This window comes from Parasteatoda tepidariorum, chromosome 8 (genome assembly GCF_043381705.1).
Source record: "Parasteatoda tepidariorum isolate YZ-2023 chromosome 8, CAS_Ptep_4.0, whole genome shotgun sequence".
NCBI lineage: Eukaryota > Metazoa > Arthropoda > Arachnida > Araneae > Theridiidae > Parasteatoda > Parasteatoda tepidariorum.
Genome location: NC_092211.1, coordinates 4,848,205 through 4,865,333, shown reverse-complemented (window position 1 = coordinate 4,865,333; position 17,129 = coordinate 4,848,205). Strand labels below are relative to the sequence as shown.

The following is a 17,129-nucleotide window of genomic DNA, read 5'->3' as shown; positions in this document are numbered from 1 at the left end:
ATATATATATATATTGAAAGCAAAATGCCATCAAGAAAAAGTCATGAAATTTCATTTTGAGATCATGAATTGTTTTTCCTAGAACTTGTTCATATGCATTAACGACCTGTGTGCAGAATTGTAGCCAGATTGTCGCAGAACGTTACTGAGTTCTTGCAGAAAGATTTTTCCTTTTCAAAGTAAAAAACTTTGGTTTTCAGAAATGATCGAGAAATGATCTCAGCAGAAATGATCGAGAGATTTTTTCTTTTCTTCAGAATTGTATTCAAAATATGCTTTTCTCGCTCATTAGAGTGGAGAAAAAATGCTTGTGATTTTTCTGTTCTCTTTTGAGAATACTGAAAAATAAAGAGTAATGAAGTAAAAAAGTTTTAGTTTCCATTTTTGCGGAAATTTTCGTTCTATTTTTTTATGCAATTATTACTATTGATTTCCACATAGCGTAAAATCAAATATTTTTAATACTGTATTTATTACAACAACTGAATCAAAATTTAAAAAGGCATTTAGTAACTCCTTTTTGAAGAGTCCGATTTGCGTGATTTTACCGTCAATCTTTTTTTTTCTGCTCCAGATTTTTTTAATGGATGTGAAGACAAAAAGACAAAAAAAAAAAAAAATAATTAGTGTCTTTTCCCCCTACAAAATCCAAGAATACGACATAATATTAGAATTAAAAACGTATTACATATTCAATTAAAAAAGTTTTTTTTTCTTTGAAGCTTCTGTTACTTTAAATTAGTACCATATTATTTAGTAACATTTATTATTTTTAAAAGTATCTTGCAGAAAGATATTAGTATTAGAGGGGTATGTCGCAGAAAGCCCGAAAAAATTCTGCCACAGGGCGCTGGTACAGTTGTCAAATGAATTCAACTTAATATGCATATATAATGACTATTATATGTTTCATATAAATATAAAATGCAACATTAATAGCACTGAATAAAGTATTAAATCATTTATTTTTTTAATCTATTTACCAAGGATTCTTATTTTTTCTAATCCCATGTTTAGCCAAGAATTATGAAACTCTAAAAGACCTTGGAATATTGGAAGGAACCAAGATATTTATGTGGGATGGCGAGCAGGTACATTTTAAAATATTTTATTTAACGCTTTTCTCATATTTTCTTGATTTTTTAAATAGCTTATACATATATATGTACGTATGTAAAGTTCAAAATGAAGATAAAACAAAGGCAAATTACAGACATGAAAAAAGGGGGGAAAGAAAAATAATAATAATAAAAAATAACAAACAAATGGGAAGAAAAAGAAAAGGAGAATTTTTTTTAAAAAGAATACAGAAAATATAAAATATAATCTTTTCATCAGCCCACACGATTATATCCGCAAAAAGAGTGCTTTCTGATATTGTATCAATATAGCCCAAGAAAAATATATTAATACAATAGTGTGAGGAGCACTCAAAATTTTTTTTACGAAAATTACAACTAATAAAATAGAACACAAAAAGTAAAAATAACACGCAAAAACAGAAAATAAATTAAAAAGGAATAAAACAAAATCTAATCTGAGTAGCGAATTCAAATGTACTTACATGAACGTGAAATTTTTCAAGAATGATTTTAAAAATATTTTCGTAACAAGATTGCCAGATTGCAAAATATGAAAACAAAAGCTCAAATTGAGTGTAACTAGAGGAGTTTTGTTTCAAAGTGCCGTTCTTACTGCATTGCTGAAGTGCGTTTGATTTGTTAGTTACCAAGGATGGGCCCGAAATGGATGTGCACAAGGTAATATTATACTGGATAATTTAAAGAAGTTGACCATAAATAATTTTAGAAAATAAATATTTATTTCAGAAGAAAAGAGAAACATGAATTGAGTGTTTTGCACATAATTTTAGCCACGGATTTGCCCGAAATGGCACAATTTATAAATATCGTATAATTTTTCCATTTGCACATGGAAAAATTATACAAATTAACAAAGAAATTATTTAGTAAATAATTTTGGCAACAGATTTACCCGAAATGGATTTGCAAATGAGAAAATTATAAATTAAGAGAGAAAATTTTTAGTAAATATATCCACAAAATATATGATTTATTCAATGATTTTATATAGAATTTTATTACTTTTGTTGGGTATCCATTGTTTTTTATCAAATTTTGAAAGAGTTTATCGATTTGTTTTTTGGATAAATAAATATTACTACATGTTCTTTTAATTCTATTCATTTCATTATAAGTGGTATTTAAATAGATGTTCCTAGAAACATTAGAATTCAAGTAATTAATTCATTTCTATTAAAATTAAAATCATTTCTTTTATCGTATAAATCAACAAGGCAGATATTTTCATCTTTTATAATACCCTAATCCAAAAAATTGAAATTAATATTATCATCATGATTACGAAGCAAGATTAATTCCTCGGGGTAAATATCATTTAATAAAATAGTATAATCTTGAAAATTAACGATAATTAAGTTATCAATATATCTAAAAACAAATTTAATACTAAGAGTATAATTTTATTCATGATAATGCAAAAATAAGTTAGTTAAGAGAGATGAATAATTAGATCCTTGTGGTATTCCATCAATGTGAAGAAAAATATCCCTTCCATTGTAAAGATAATTATTAAAAAGACAAAAATTAATCAGAATTTCCCAATAATCAAAATCGCAACAAAGGATATTTTTAAAATCATAGTTCAAAAGGACATCTTTTAGTTTAGAAAAGGGAATGCTGTTGAAAAGATCCCGGAAATCAAAAGTCGCAATAGAATTAATTTTATTATGTTTTATGAATTCTAAAATCGGTTGATTACTAGTGATAATCCAAGAGAAACCTTCTTTAGAAATATTGTTAATAATTTTATTTAATAAGTAGTTAGAGAAAATGGTGCCAGATTTAGTTAGATAAGTATTAGATCCACATGTGATAGTTGTAAATTTTACAGGAATTTTATAAAATTTAGGACGGATAATTAAGTAAGGAAATTGTATATTACTAATTTTAATTTTTAATCTCTTATACGAAGCTAAAAATTTTTTAATCAAAATATTATTATTGAAATTACTAAGTTCAGAATTTTTACTATTTTTTAATTCTGTATTTAAAAGTTCAGCATAGAATTTTTTACAGAAGTTTGCATAATTATTGTTAGCTTTGTCTATGGGAGTAATTACAAAATTTTTTTGAAGTTACTTAATTGATTGAACAATATTAGAAAAATTTGTTGGATTGTTACTCTTATTTAAATTATCCTTATTATTGAAAACAAAGTTTTTAAAGTAATAATAAACACCCCATTTCCATTCTGTTAGCTTAACTAAAGGTAAAGAGAATCTATTTGATATCTTTAAACAAAAACTATTGAGATCATTAAGAAAGTATTTTAGAATTTTATTGATTGATATATGGTAAATGGATCTAAATTTTTAAGTTCCAAGTTTTCTATAATATTTAAATTACCAGTAATAATATGTTTATTGACAAAATCAAAATATTTCTCTTCCTCACAGTGACATTCATAATGGGATATACAGTCAAACACGGTTTATAGTGAACTCCCGGATATAATGAACGAAATGTTCGGTCCCGTGCCTTGCTTTACACGTATAATGTTATTTTATGTGGATATAGTGAACCAAAAAAGTGAGGAAGTTGGATATAGTGGACTTTTTTTCTGTCTTTGACTGATTTTTTTTCTAAATTTTTTTGCAATAATTTTGAAATTTCTACTTCAAGATAAATACATATACTGATTTTTAAAACCAGGTATAGAGGGGAATGTAGCAATAAGCATTTTTTATTGTTTGCTTCTTTTATCTCAATTTCCCATCCCTAAACAAACCAAGCAGATGATGCACCTGTAAGGTGTCAGTGGGATCAATATGCATTTTCTGTCAGAGGGAATGACTAATTATTCATTATAGGTCAAAGGGTTGGACACTGATCTGTGTTGATAAGACCCGCATTTCATCTCCTTTTTGCTCTCAGTTCAGTTAAAAAAAATCCTGCAAGCAAGTGTCTCAAATTTAACAATGGTGAGCAGTAAACGCAAAATGTTCTCCATTTATGGTAAAATGGGCATAATCAGAAAAATTGAGAATGGATGTAATCAAGCTGATATTTGCAAGAAATATAAACTATCCAAATCTACAGTTTGTAACATGTGGAAAAATAGGCAATTAACAATTTCTTCTCATGGAAAAAAATTTAGATGGCAGAAAAAAGTTGAGAAAAGCAGATCACAAGGATGTTGAAGAAGCATTACTGAAGTGGCATTAAGAAGCATTACTACTACATATATACTAATAAATTTATTTTATATTCCTTTTTTCTTTTTTTTTCTCATTTTTAATTGGAACTTTTTTTTCTAGTTCAGAAACTGTTATGTTTTTAATAAATTTTTTTTTTACCTTGCCAACAGTGAAATCTGTGTAAGCTTACCACTGCATTACTGTAGGGGTCTTAGAGCTATTCCACAGGGAGAATGGAGAAAACCTGGAAAATACAGGGAATTTAGAAATCACCTAAAATAACATGGAATTTTGAATTTTCCCTTACAAACTTGCAAAATACAGGCAATTTTATTTCTTATTTTCATCTTTTAAATTTAATGCATATATAAGGATAATATTTCAGTTATGCTTAACTATAGCAGTATTTGTTATAAGTATGATTTCCTTATTTCTTTAAGTTTTTCCAGCAATTGAAACTAGTACAAATAGACTAATATAGGTCATAAAAGAGATTGTGTGTTTCCTTTGTATAGAGTGTGTATTATATGTACAGGGCAGGTTTTTTTCCCCAGATTTGGGTGGCAACCCTTGTCTTAGAGGGAAATGAATCGATATATTATCTACATCATTTAGTTCTTATGTGTTTGTAATGCATGCCACTTACCAACCCTATATGATTTCTTAAAAATACACAAAAGCAATTCATCAATGGCTCAACAGCCCAGGGTGGTCCTTGGCCTTCTCAAGAAGTTTTTTCCACCTTTTTTTACTAGCGTTTTCCAATTTCAACAAAAGCAATTAATAAACATATTAATTTGAACCATTTTGTTATACTTAGAAATCATTCATTCAAGAGTCATTAAAAGTTTTTATGTACGGTCAACTCACAAAGGAGTTAGATTTTAACACTACTTCAGTGTTTCTATTGCGTAGCATAACATAAGAAATTTCTTGAACTATTTTTTATTTTTTTTCCTCTTCGAGTTAGCTTAGAATAGCATTCAATCACATTCCCAGACAAATTTGATTTATTTCAGCAGTTAACATGAAAGATAGACAGGTGGTCAGTTTTGCAAAGATCTTTTTGTATTGAATTGGATAAATTTTGTTCTTTATTGTAGAGGTCAACTAAGACAAATTGTGCAGTCAAACCCCGTTATAGTGAACCGTCAAGGGACTGAAATTTCGGTTCACTATAACCGAAAGTTCGCTATATCGGTACTGCAAACAATTTTCACTCATTTTTCCGAACTGCTCCCTTTTATTGCACATTATTTAAATAAATGACCCATAAAATGAAATGCAAAAATGGTGAAAAAATAATATGTAGTTACAAAAAATTTGTTAACTTTAATTTTTTATGACTCTTCGTCTTGCGTACAAAAAATTTAGGGATGGTAAACTGAGATGGAAGAAGCAAACAAGAAAAAATGCATATGGCTACATTCCTCTCAATAGAAGGTTTTAAAAATCGTTATATGTATTTATTTTGAAGTAGAAATTTCAAAATTATTACAAAAAATGTAGAAAATCAGTCGAAAACAGAAAAAAGTTCAGTGGTTCGCTCTGTCCACAAAAAATAATATTGCACGGGAGCAAACATTTCATTCAGAGTTGACCGTATTAACAAATGGTGGTGGTTGACTCACTCTGATTAAATGAAAGTACTTTGCTGTATATTTTATCTGTGTTATCTAAAGCCTCAATAAATATTGCAGATTGGAGGAGAACACTTTTCAATAGGAGTTGCACATGAGCCAGTTCTGCTAAATATAACTGTGAACTCACCAACAGGTGAGACTACTGAATTGTCTAAAGGTTTCCTAAAAACAACAACTATTGGTGAACTAAAGGCTCTAGTCTGTACTCTACTACCATTGCAATTGGAAGATATACGAGTTAGCCGATTAGACTTGCAAGGTAATATTCCTTTTAATTTTAGATTTTGTTTCTTCAGATGTCTTCCATAATTTTCCTGTGCTGCAAACTATCAATAAAACCAAATGTTTGGGGCCAAAAGTGTAAGAAATAATGTACAGGGTATCTGCGCACCTAGAAAGTCACGAGAAAACGTGGAAAGTCATGAATTTTGGAATTGAACAAAATTTTGTCATGATTTTAATTATTTTTTTTTTTAAAAAATCATGGCAAGTCATGGATTTAGGTCACCGAAGATCTATATTTTTTTTAATGGAATTTACCCCATTATATTATTAATTATAAAATGTTTTTATCCTGTTCTTTAAAAATTATGGTGTTCTTTCAAAAAATGAAAGGATGAACATCATTTCATGATTACAGAATTTTTGTTACTATTTTTTTTATTTTATCAATTTAAAATTCTAGCTAAAGCAAGCCAGTCATTTACGAATTTTTTTAAATTCCAAAATGAGAACAGAAAAATCAGGAGAATTTCTTTCCTTTCCGATGAACAAGAAAAGTATCTTTAGAATATAATTCTGCAGGAAAAAAGAAGAAAAAAATTATTTGCTTTTGTATTTTTTTCAGCTATTTAATTGCTTCAACTCTATCTTTACTCTGTTTCTTAAATTTGAAATCTATAAATAGGAAGATGGCAGAGTATAACAGTTTTGGTTATACGCATCATTTCAATTAACGTTATTATAATGCTTTTATAAATTTATTGTTCTGTTTTTGTCGGAGAAAATAGTTACTTCGTTAAGTCGTGAAAAATTCTTGGAATTAGTCATGAATTTGAAAATCTAAAATGTAGCAGATACCCTGCATACAGTCTCCATATTCATTATTATGCACCTATCTTATAGGAACATTATCTTATTGTTTCCTTCTGTACATTATTTTATATGCTTGTAGTGAACAACTGAAAAATTGACTCTCTTAATTTCATTTTCTTGAACTTCTTTTTTATTCCTCCACTTTTAATGTTGAATTGTTTACTAATTCTTGATACAAAAATTAGCGAACTCTAAATAAAATGGAATTGTACTCAGTTAAAAATTGCTTCTTTTTTTTTCTCCATAGATTTGAAAATCAATTATTTTTCATTCTAATATTTGGTTATTTATGTATTTAAACAGCTAATAATTTATAACAAATTATGTGCTATCATATTGATTATTATTTAATTGAATGTCTTTTGAATCAATTAATAATTTATTAACAAATTATGCACTATGATTATTTCCAGCATTTTTTTTAGCATATAATCTATTGTCGTTAGAGATGTAACTAATATTTGGCCACTATTCGGTATTCAACTCCTTTGCCGAATGTTTGGCCAAGTATTTTTTTGAAAAGTATTTTTCAACAAAAAATTTTTTTAGAATTTGAATAGATTTAATGAATGTTCTAAAATCATATTTTTTCTTACACATTATTAGAAATAATTTTTACCTATATTTGTTAAGCTCTAAAATTTGCAAGTTTATGTTTGGAAAGACAATTAGAAAAGCAAAGAAATTTGAAGAATATGAACTAGATTACTTTATACTGATCCACGAGTTTTGTATTGTCTTGCCGATTTTTTTAATTATATCCAGGCGAGTCAATTAAATTGTTTTTTCAACTTCTTTTTTTTTCAAGAATGAGGAGATTTGTTTTTGTTGTTTTTTTATTATTATTGCATAGCTGATACACTTTATTCTTTAATTGTCACTATTTTCCTGTATTGTAAAGGCTCCTGTTTTGCTTTTGTATACAATCTTTTGTTTTTATCAGCGTTTTCATGATAGTATTTGCATTTTTGAAAGCATTTCTGATAAACTATTTTTTTTATGGATATTTTTTTTAGAATACATTATTTTTAGCATTCAAGTTTCGTTTTAAGAATTAAGAGAATTTTTTTTTCCAACATTACAAGTTCAGTTTCTTTATCTATACAGTAGAAAGTCCCATATCCGAAATCGTTGGGTCTTTTATAACATACCGAATGAAGCATTTCAATGAGTAATCATTTCTCGATTAGCGACAATTCCGCATGGTTTTGATGATCAATTTTCAGTAGTTATTAAAAATGATTTTTGATGGGATTTTAAAATATCAATGTTTTAATATGATATTATTTCATTTGGCAAACTTTGAATTGCTCTTTTAATTATTGACCATTCACCTGCAATGTGGATTTCTGAATACATTTTCGTCAACTATTTCTACTGATTTTGATAATTTTTTAAAGCTACCGGTAAATTTACTACCAGTGCCTTCACAAATTCAACTTCAGGAAAAACAGTAGTTTCACAAAATGCTTTTAAAAAAAAACAAGTTCTCACGCAAGCCCCATTCTCATTGCAATCCATGGAAAAGAGGAGCTTTTTTGCCAGATATCTTTTACAATAAGGTAGCATGTGTTTGGTCAGATATTGCAATGTGCTAAGCCTAACAGATTGCTTACGCCATATCAAAGCAAGCTTTTTTTCCGCTGAGTTTTTTAAAATGAAATGACGAGGCTCTCCCTCTATAAACTGCACAGGAAGTCAAAATTCAAACATTATTCTGAACACTGGATAATTATCTTAAACACTATTAGAAATTTATTCTACTGGACTTTTATTTTTTACAAAACATTTTTTTCTCTTTGAAATTTTTTTCTGTATGACCTAGTTAAAAATGTTCTCATAATGGAAATAACTTTTAGTGCTAGTACTATGAAATGCATGTTTTTGTTAAATTCAAGTTGAAATTTAACAAGGAACAATGATTTTTATAAATTTTTAAATTTGGATACAATTTTAAAGCCAAAATTTTACAATGGCAACATTGTTTTTGAATATATGAGGAAAAAAAAATTTTTGTAGTGATAATTTTTTTAAATATTTTCTTACTTCATCATATTTAGTGTTGATTTTTTTATATAATTTTAATTTTCACAAATTACGTCTAAGTTTTCACAAAATAAATACCTTTCTAAAAAAAACCTAGGCAGACCCCTGTGATTTTATTGTTTATGTGGTTTTGTTAATCTCGTTTTAAACGGATCGGGATTTCTGCATAGTTGTTAAAATTTTGATTTCATGTTTAAATATAATTTTACCAAGCCAAATCAATCATTTTCATTTAGAAAATTCTAATACAATATGACTTTGAAAATACAGACTGCTCAGGGGATTATAGGTATATTACTTAAACCAATATAATTATTTAAATTTTGATGCCAAGATGGGCTCAGCCCAGAAAAGCCAAGAGGGTTTTTTAAATCGGGCACACTTTAAAAAAATCCCATATATATACTTACCAAGTGAAGTTTTTCCTCATTATATCATTTAACTAAACATTTTTTATTTTATTTTTGCAAATGTAAACCAAATTGCTTGTTGAAATTAATGTTATAAAAATCACACTCTGACTTTTTATGGATTTAGATTGCTGAAAAATCTAATTTTTTAAATGGAATTTATCCCCCTTCCGATTTCATGGTGTTCTGTATATCTGAATTTGTAACAAAATCCCCACTCACAGTCATATTTTATTAAAACATAAAATGTTTTTATCATGTTCTTTAAAAATTATGGTGTTCTTTCAAAAAATTAAAAAAAGAACATCATTTCTAGAGCAAATTATCTTTTAAACTTATGTGATTTCAGAATTTTGTTTATCTATTTATTATCTTTTTTTTCTTCTTTTTTTTTTATCAATTTAAAATTCTAGTTTAGGTTTTTTATGTTGCACTTTTAAGAAGAAATAAAACAGGTTTAAATAACTACATATAACTGACTGTATTTAGTTATTTGCTTTTTTATTTTTTAAAAAAAAATTTTATTTATTTACTTTTTTTTTAGATATTTCATTACTTCGACTCTTTCTTTACTCTATTTTTTAAGTTTAAACTCAATAAATATGAAGATACAGAATATAACAGTTTTGGTTATACCTATCATTTCAATTAATGTTATTATAATGCTTTTTTAAATTTATTGTTGTGTTTTTGTTGGAGAAAATTGTAGCTTTGATAAGTCATGAAAAATTCTAGGAATTATTCATGAAAAATCATGGATTTGAAAATCTAAAATATAGCAGATACCCTGAATATATTTCTTATCTATAAAAGAAATTATGTGTAATATGCCTACAAATTCCAGTTTCTGCATTTAATTTATTTAGATTGTAAACTCTAGGAGCGCAGAATATGTCTGATCTTGTGATCAAGGTATGGAAAAAATCTAAGCAACCCTAGTAAATTTTCAGTCTAATTAAATAAACGTTGCTACAAAATTTTTAAGGCTTAAACAAAAAATATGTCACTTTCGTAATTGTAGAATGTTACCATTTCTATTAACTATTTCTAATATTTTAACACATAGGCTAATTTTTTTGAGAACGTTTCAAAAATCAAATATTTATCTTAGTTATAGGAAATTTGTACAAAATACAGACTTTTTAAAAGGTAATGTAACTAAAAAGAAAAGAAACTGTGTTCTGTGAAAATCTTTTGCATTTCCCTGCTAAGCCCTTCAAGATATTTTTAAATATATCAACAAATATATATATATATACAATTTTTCAAAATGAATGATATTTTTAGACTGAGGAATGCAGAAATCAGTTTTTTTGATAAAAAAATTTTGTTTGTAATGAGTATTTTAAAAGATATCCCAATTTTATTTTAAGACTTCTATTATAACCTTAACTGGTTTCTGGTTGCTTAAGAATTTTTTTGTAGGGGGGGACATTGAAATATTTTTTACTAGCAAAGTGGGTGGTGATCTAAAGAAGATTGGGTACCAATGTTCTAGAACAATTTTTTAAAAATATAAATCCTTTGAAACATAACACAGCACATTGTTATCGTGCTGAGCAACGTTTCTTAAAATTGAATTAGAAATGCTTGAGTAGGCAAATGTTGATTTCTCTATAACCATTTAAAAGGCTTTTTCCAAATTCTTTCCTTTCAAAATGCTGATGTGGAAGAGAAAGAAAGTGAATTTTAGGGTGTCTTTTGTGTAATGAAGCGTTCATTCATTTAATCATTTATAGTTATAAACATTGAATTTATAAATTTGGTTATTTATAAGTACAGAAGTTCAAGTTTATGACCTGTTCTTCACAGCGGGTTCATTTTATCATATCATTTTTTTTAAAAAATAGAGAATTAAAAAAGCTATTCTTCATCATAATAGCATATGGTTCATAATTAAAAACTAGTAATGATTATGGTTTTTGTAGGAGAAGATTCCAGAATTTCTCCGTTAAGTGAAAACCAAGATGTGTGTACGCTGTCAGAACTGAGCTTCTTAGATGGTGACAATATCATGTTTGATAGCATTAAGTTTGAAGTAAAGAAAATGAATGATCAAGTCACCGTAATTGTCCAGAATTATACAAAGGTAACTTGACTTTGCTTTTAGGCATATTTAATATAATTTGTTAATATTTCATTCTCACTCGGTTCATTTTGTCTAGTTAAAACTAATTATTCCAGACCTCCAACAATTTAAAGACAATAGGTGTCTTTTAGGAAAGAAAAAGTGCTCTTCCTGCTGATTAGATGAAAGGAAATGGGATCAACAAAAGCCCAAATTGCAAAGGAAAGCCCTGTTGTAAGAAAAGCGCAGCAACGCTCTATAAAAACAACAAAATCCAATTTTTGATGGAAGAAAAAAGAAAGATTTTATATGCGTCTTAGACAAAATTGCAACTTTAAACTGTAGATAAAAAAAGAAGACTTCTACTCAAAACAGAGTGAAAACTACATAAAAGAACAACAGTTTAAATTCAATCATAGAAGAGAAATTAAATGAATAAGCTTTTGACCTGAGATACTCAAAATTAGATTTATGAAACACAATTGAGCAAAATTGCCCAAAACTGTCACTCATCACTGTGACACCATCCCAGTTAGCTGCCAAAATTTTCCCCACCAAGGAAAATTTCGAAAAACTTTTTTTTAACGCATTTCAGTTTAGCGATGAGTCAATAGCAAAACTTAAAGAGATGGGAGTGTCTTAAATTTATCATAAAATTGCTGAAACATTAAAAGTCTACTCCTCAAAAGAAACATTCAATAGGTTTATTGTTTTACCTTTCAATTCATCATTTAGAGTGATTTGACATTATCCTATAGCAGCAGACAGCCCCAGATTTTTTGTCTGGAGGAGTTCTCCTCAAAGCTGCACTGTAAGTCACCCATATACGACCACTGTTCAACAAGAGTGTCATTTCAAAAAGGTAAACAAAGTTGTACCCAATTTAACTACAATGTAATGGATGCCAAAATATTTACAGACCGTCTCTAAACACACTTATATTCAAAACATTAACTTAAATCATACTAAAACTCATAAAAATAAAACCTAATACTACCCCTTAATAAATCCTACATTTTCGATATAAATACAGTGAAAAAAAATTCCAAGCTCATTGAACTTGAGAACATCAAGTTATTTGTACGTAGTTTATAAAACATGCATGTAAAATTTATTTAATTTGCACCCAATATTTCTTAAACCATTTGAAAAAAAGAGACAAAATATCATGTTATCTTTTCAACATGTTGAAATAATTATTTTTATATATCATATTAAAGGTTAATTTTAAATGCAAGTTGTATCAATTAATAATCTTCAGAGAAGTTGTTTCAACAAGTGCTACACTCATTCTAAAATCATCTCTAGCCATGCTTTGACTAGATTGCTATATTTCTCAAAATTAATAATTGCATTTGTTTACAGTTAAATCATAAATTTTAGTCAGTATTAATTTATCTAACTTTAAAAATTTTTTTTGGAATAGTACATTTATTATATTTATTATTTTTTTATCTCCACCTAGTGGAATATTTTTCATAAACACATAGGCTAGACAAAACAAGATCTCGGGAAGAAAAAAAAGAAAACTTTTGAAGTTCCTTGAGGTGATATGACAAAACCCAAATAACGAGTTCATTAAAACCCTGAATTCGATCTCATCAGTATATAGATATACATAAAAGGAAAAAAAAATTATTTTAAGTTGCTTCAATTTCAATGGAACTATAAAAAAAATTTAATTGTGATATTAATAATAATAATTACCAAATTTAAAGTTTTAATTTGTATTTACATTATTCATTTATATTAATTATTTATTCGTGTATTATTATTTATTTTTTTAATAAATCTATACTGGATTTTAATTATGCTGTTTATTTTTAAAAGAGGCAATCACTAATACATAAAAATAAATAGAATGAATTGGATGGCCCACATGATTCGAATGAGTGATGACAATACAATAAAAACGATGCTGCTTTTTAAACCAACTGGAACAAGAAAGCGGGGAAGGCTGCTGTCGAGATGGGCTGACTCGGTGGAGTCTGATTTCCTTGCAATTAATGAAAAGAATTGGAGATCAAAGATAAATCGGAAGTCATTGTGGAGAAATCTTGAGGAAGGCATTGGCCCACATTGGGCTGCTAGACAACTATGATGATGGCAATCACTAACTGAGAGGATTTAATACACAACCTTAATTTGATTTAACATAAAGATGAACTCTAAAATTTTTGCAATACTGGATCAACTCTAAATTTCATATATACATTTGTTCTTCTGGATTACAAATCTCATTTGAAACTTTCTACGTCTGAAAGTGAAATTGAATTGAATTTCAATTTAGTTGACATTGCTTATAAATTTGCATAATATATAAATTTTAAAGAGAAAAAATTAAACCTCTCTTTAGATACAGCACCTCATTGAGAGTTAGTTGATTAAACATATTTCCAGTGAGATTAAAATGTAAAGGTGGGTCATAGGATATTGATTTAGGAAAGGATTTGAGGGATCATTAATTAAAGGCATTTGGTCCTGAGAACTGGAAAACACTAGCAGGAAAAAGGTTAGCCTGGAGAAAACTTGAGATGGCCAAGGCCCACCCTGGGCTGTCGAGACATTGATGATGATTAATTAAAGAACTGGTTAGTAAATTACTAAAATTATAAATTTGTTTGACAGATCATGAGTTAGAATCCTCTTGCCATCGTCTTGACCTTGGGAGGTTCTCGTGGTTTTCGACTCCTCGTAATGCAAATGCAAGTTAGTTCCATTAAAAAATCCTTCAGGGTGGCTAATTTGTCCCAATGTTTTTTACAGGAGTTCCCTTGTCTTCTGGGATTCATTCGAAATTGCAGAGCTCAGGAGTTGGATCAGCCGGTTATAAAATATAATAATACATTATATATAATTACAGCTTTGTATGTGTGATAAATAATATGTGTGAATGTTTGCTTTCAATGAAAAAAGTCGCAACTGGTTGGCAATTAAGAGACAATTTATCTTTAGTCATCCTGTGTAAGATTAAAATAAGGAACTTATGTAACTCTTTTGTGTTATATTTCTGATGCTGTCTTTACAAGCAAAAACATGTTTTCGTAAATGGTTACTAAAAGAATTCTGTTAGATTATTGAAATTATATTTGTATTAAAATGTAGACTGCAAAAAAAAGTGGTTCAAAAATTTATAGATTCTGTAAATTAAAGCCATTTCAATGTTAAATTACTGTTTCTCTTAAATCTAAATAAAAATTATTGTTTTCGAGGTGAGCTATCAGTTTTCCTATCTGCATGCATCTGATTCATAACCATAGATTATTAAAATTCTAATTATAATATTTTTCACTTATTTTGACTTAAATTAATACAAAAATGTGCATAATAAAAAATTCTGCATGAAAGGGTTAACATTATAGAAATTGTTTAATTTTCTAGAATGATTGTGATTTAGATGAGATGCAAAATGGTCATCTCCAATTTGCTGAATTCATCATAGATTTAGACACTGTAAGTAGATTTTCCTTTCATTATTTTGATAGTAGATTTGCTATTGCTGCATTAGAGTAAAGGGCAATTTCGTTTTTAAACGAAATTTGTTGAAAAAAAAGTTAGTAAAAAATGTTTTAAGAAAAAGTTTCAAAAATTGCTATAAATTAGTCTAGCTATCAGCGTTAAATTTTTTACTTTTTTAATGAAAAAAAAGTGAACGAATCATATCAGTAACATGATGAAAAAAAATTTTAAGAGGAAAAAGGTAGAACAATGAGCAAAGGAGGCAGAAAGTATTTAATTAAGTAATTATAATCAAAATGTACATTGAGCCAACAGTTATACAAATCTTTATAAATAGAAAGAAAAAAAAATCTTGGCCTCAGGAAGACTAAAAATTTATAAAATGTATAATTGATTCGGATAAATTTAGTATATTACTATCAATATTTTTAAATAATAATGCTAATTAGCATTATTTATTAATATTTATGTATATACCAAGGGGCACCACCCCTACTCTCTTCACTCACCAACCCCCAGGGTTGCTTCGCAATCATTTTTGTTTCTTAAAGATATTTTTTCTAATATTTAAAAAAATTATTTAACTAAAAGTTCCCTAAATAATTTTTTGTATTAAGGCAAAATTGATACTAGGTTCCACTTGTTTTATTTCTGATTCTATTAGTATAAAATTAAAATCTAACCATTTTGCATGGTTACCATAGCAACTGCATCTATAAAATTGTATTTTGAAATTCTTATTTTATCTTTGTGTTTTGAAAGAAGAAGAAAACTCTTTTACCAAGAGGGGAATGGTTCATTTTGAAAAAAATTTGAAAAGCTTATTCTTAATATTGTTTTAGAATCTTAAGCAGATATTTTGTATTTATTATTTAAATTGCATACGTTGAGTTTACACACTTTGAAATAAAATTTCATTCGAAGTAAATGTAACTTATTAAAAAGGATATCTATGTGACTTTTGAAATATAACTTTTGTATTGTAACTTATTAAAAGAACTATTAACCGTAAAATAAAAGTAAAGTGGTGACATCATAAGACCTTGCATTGAATGATATTATTGGGGGATCACTTTTTAATCTATAATCTTTATGAAGGTGATTAAAAAAATGCCAGTAAATAAGAGATAAATAATTTACAGATAAACGATTTCTTTTATTATAATTTTAAAACAATTGGAATCATAAAGGGAAAATTGCAAATTCTTGATTGCCATTTTGCGACGTGCAGAGAACCTGATTAATATTAATATATAAGAGGTCCAATCTTGAAATACTTCACTCTTAACTTCAGCTCCCTTATACATAGCTGCCAACTCTACTAGATTTTGCCAGTTTCTACTGGTTTTTGTACGAAAATTCCCTAACTTGAGTAAGTTTCCTAAAGAAAATCCCTTTCCCAATAAAATTAATTGCTTGCTTAAATATTTAAATAAGTATAATTAACACATAATGAAGCGAACTTCATTGTTAGTAATCAGTTGAAAACTTTTTTTTTATCTGAAATTTTCAGTTCATTTTTATTCAGAACACCTTTTTTAAATTACTTGTTTATAACTATAAAAAATAAGTTAACATAATTTTAAAAAAACATTTCTAGTTTTGTTAATGTCGATCATAAACAAAAAATATTGCAGACCATTTATGTAGTTATTATAGTGATAAAGTTTTTTGTATTCCGATGACACTAAAAATCCCTGAAATTCCATGTGTGTTAAATATTTACCTAGTATCTTTTGCAGCACTTATCGTGAGATTTATATTAATTCGTAAAATCTACTGGATTTTTTCCTATCCATGTTGGCAGCTCATGCTTACATTTTATAAGTGAAGGAACACTTCTACAATTGCAATTTTTCACTTAATAGTTATGTAATTAAATTTATGTCTGAATTCTAAAATAGATGTCTATTTCAAGACAGATTTAACTTTTTCATTTTGAAAGCTTCTACCAAATCATCCTTCCGCAGAAGAAATGGGAAAATTACTTTGTTTTAAATGTCACAGATAACAGAATTAAAAAAAAAGAAAAACATAAATACTGTATAAATAAAATACTGAAATAAATACTGCTAAATGAGGGATATATAATTTCATAGCTGCCAACTCTACTGGATTTTACCAGTTAGTTTCTCCTGGTTTTTGTACATTTTAGAAAATTCCCTAAA

The 17,129-nt window shown here is 27.5% G+C and overlaps 1 protein-coding gene across 3 annotated transcripts in view; it reads left to right on the top strand.

Annotated features, from left to right (window-relative positions):
• Window positions 1–17,129, top strand: part of LOC107451258 (ubiquitin carboxyl-terminal hydrolase 40) — a 104,599-nt gene that overhangs the window by 62,212 nt on the left and 25,258 nt on the right. For all 3 annotated transcript variants that reach the window (XM_071184670.1, XM_071184668.1, XM_071184669.1), the window contains exons 17-20: window positions 1,018–1,091; window positions 5,941–6,142; window positions 11,363–11,523; window positions 14,884–14,955. In XM_071184670.1, the coding sequence (XP_071040771.1) occupies window positions 1,018–1,091; window positions 5,941–6,142; window positions 11,363–11,523; window positions 14,884–14,955 (509 nt within the window). The remainder of the gene's footprint in view (window positions 1–1,017; window positions 1,092–5,940; window positions 6,143–11,362; window positions 11,524–14,883; window positions 14,956–17,129) is intronic.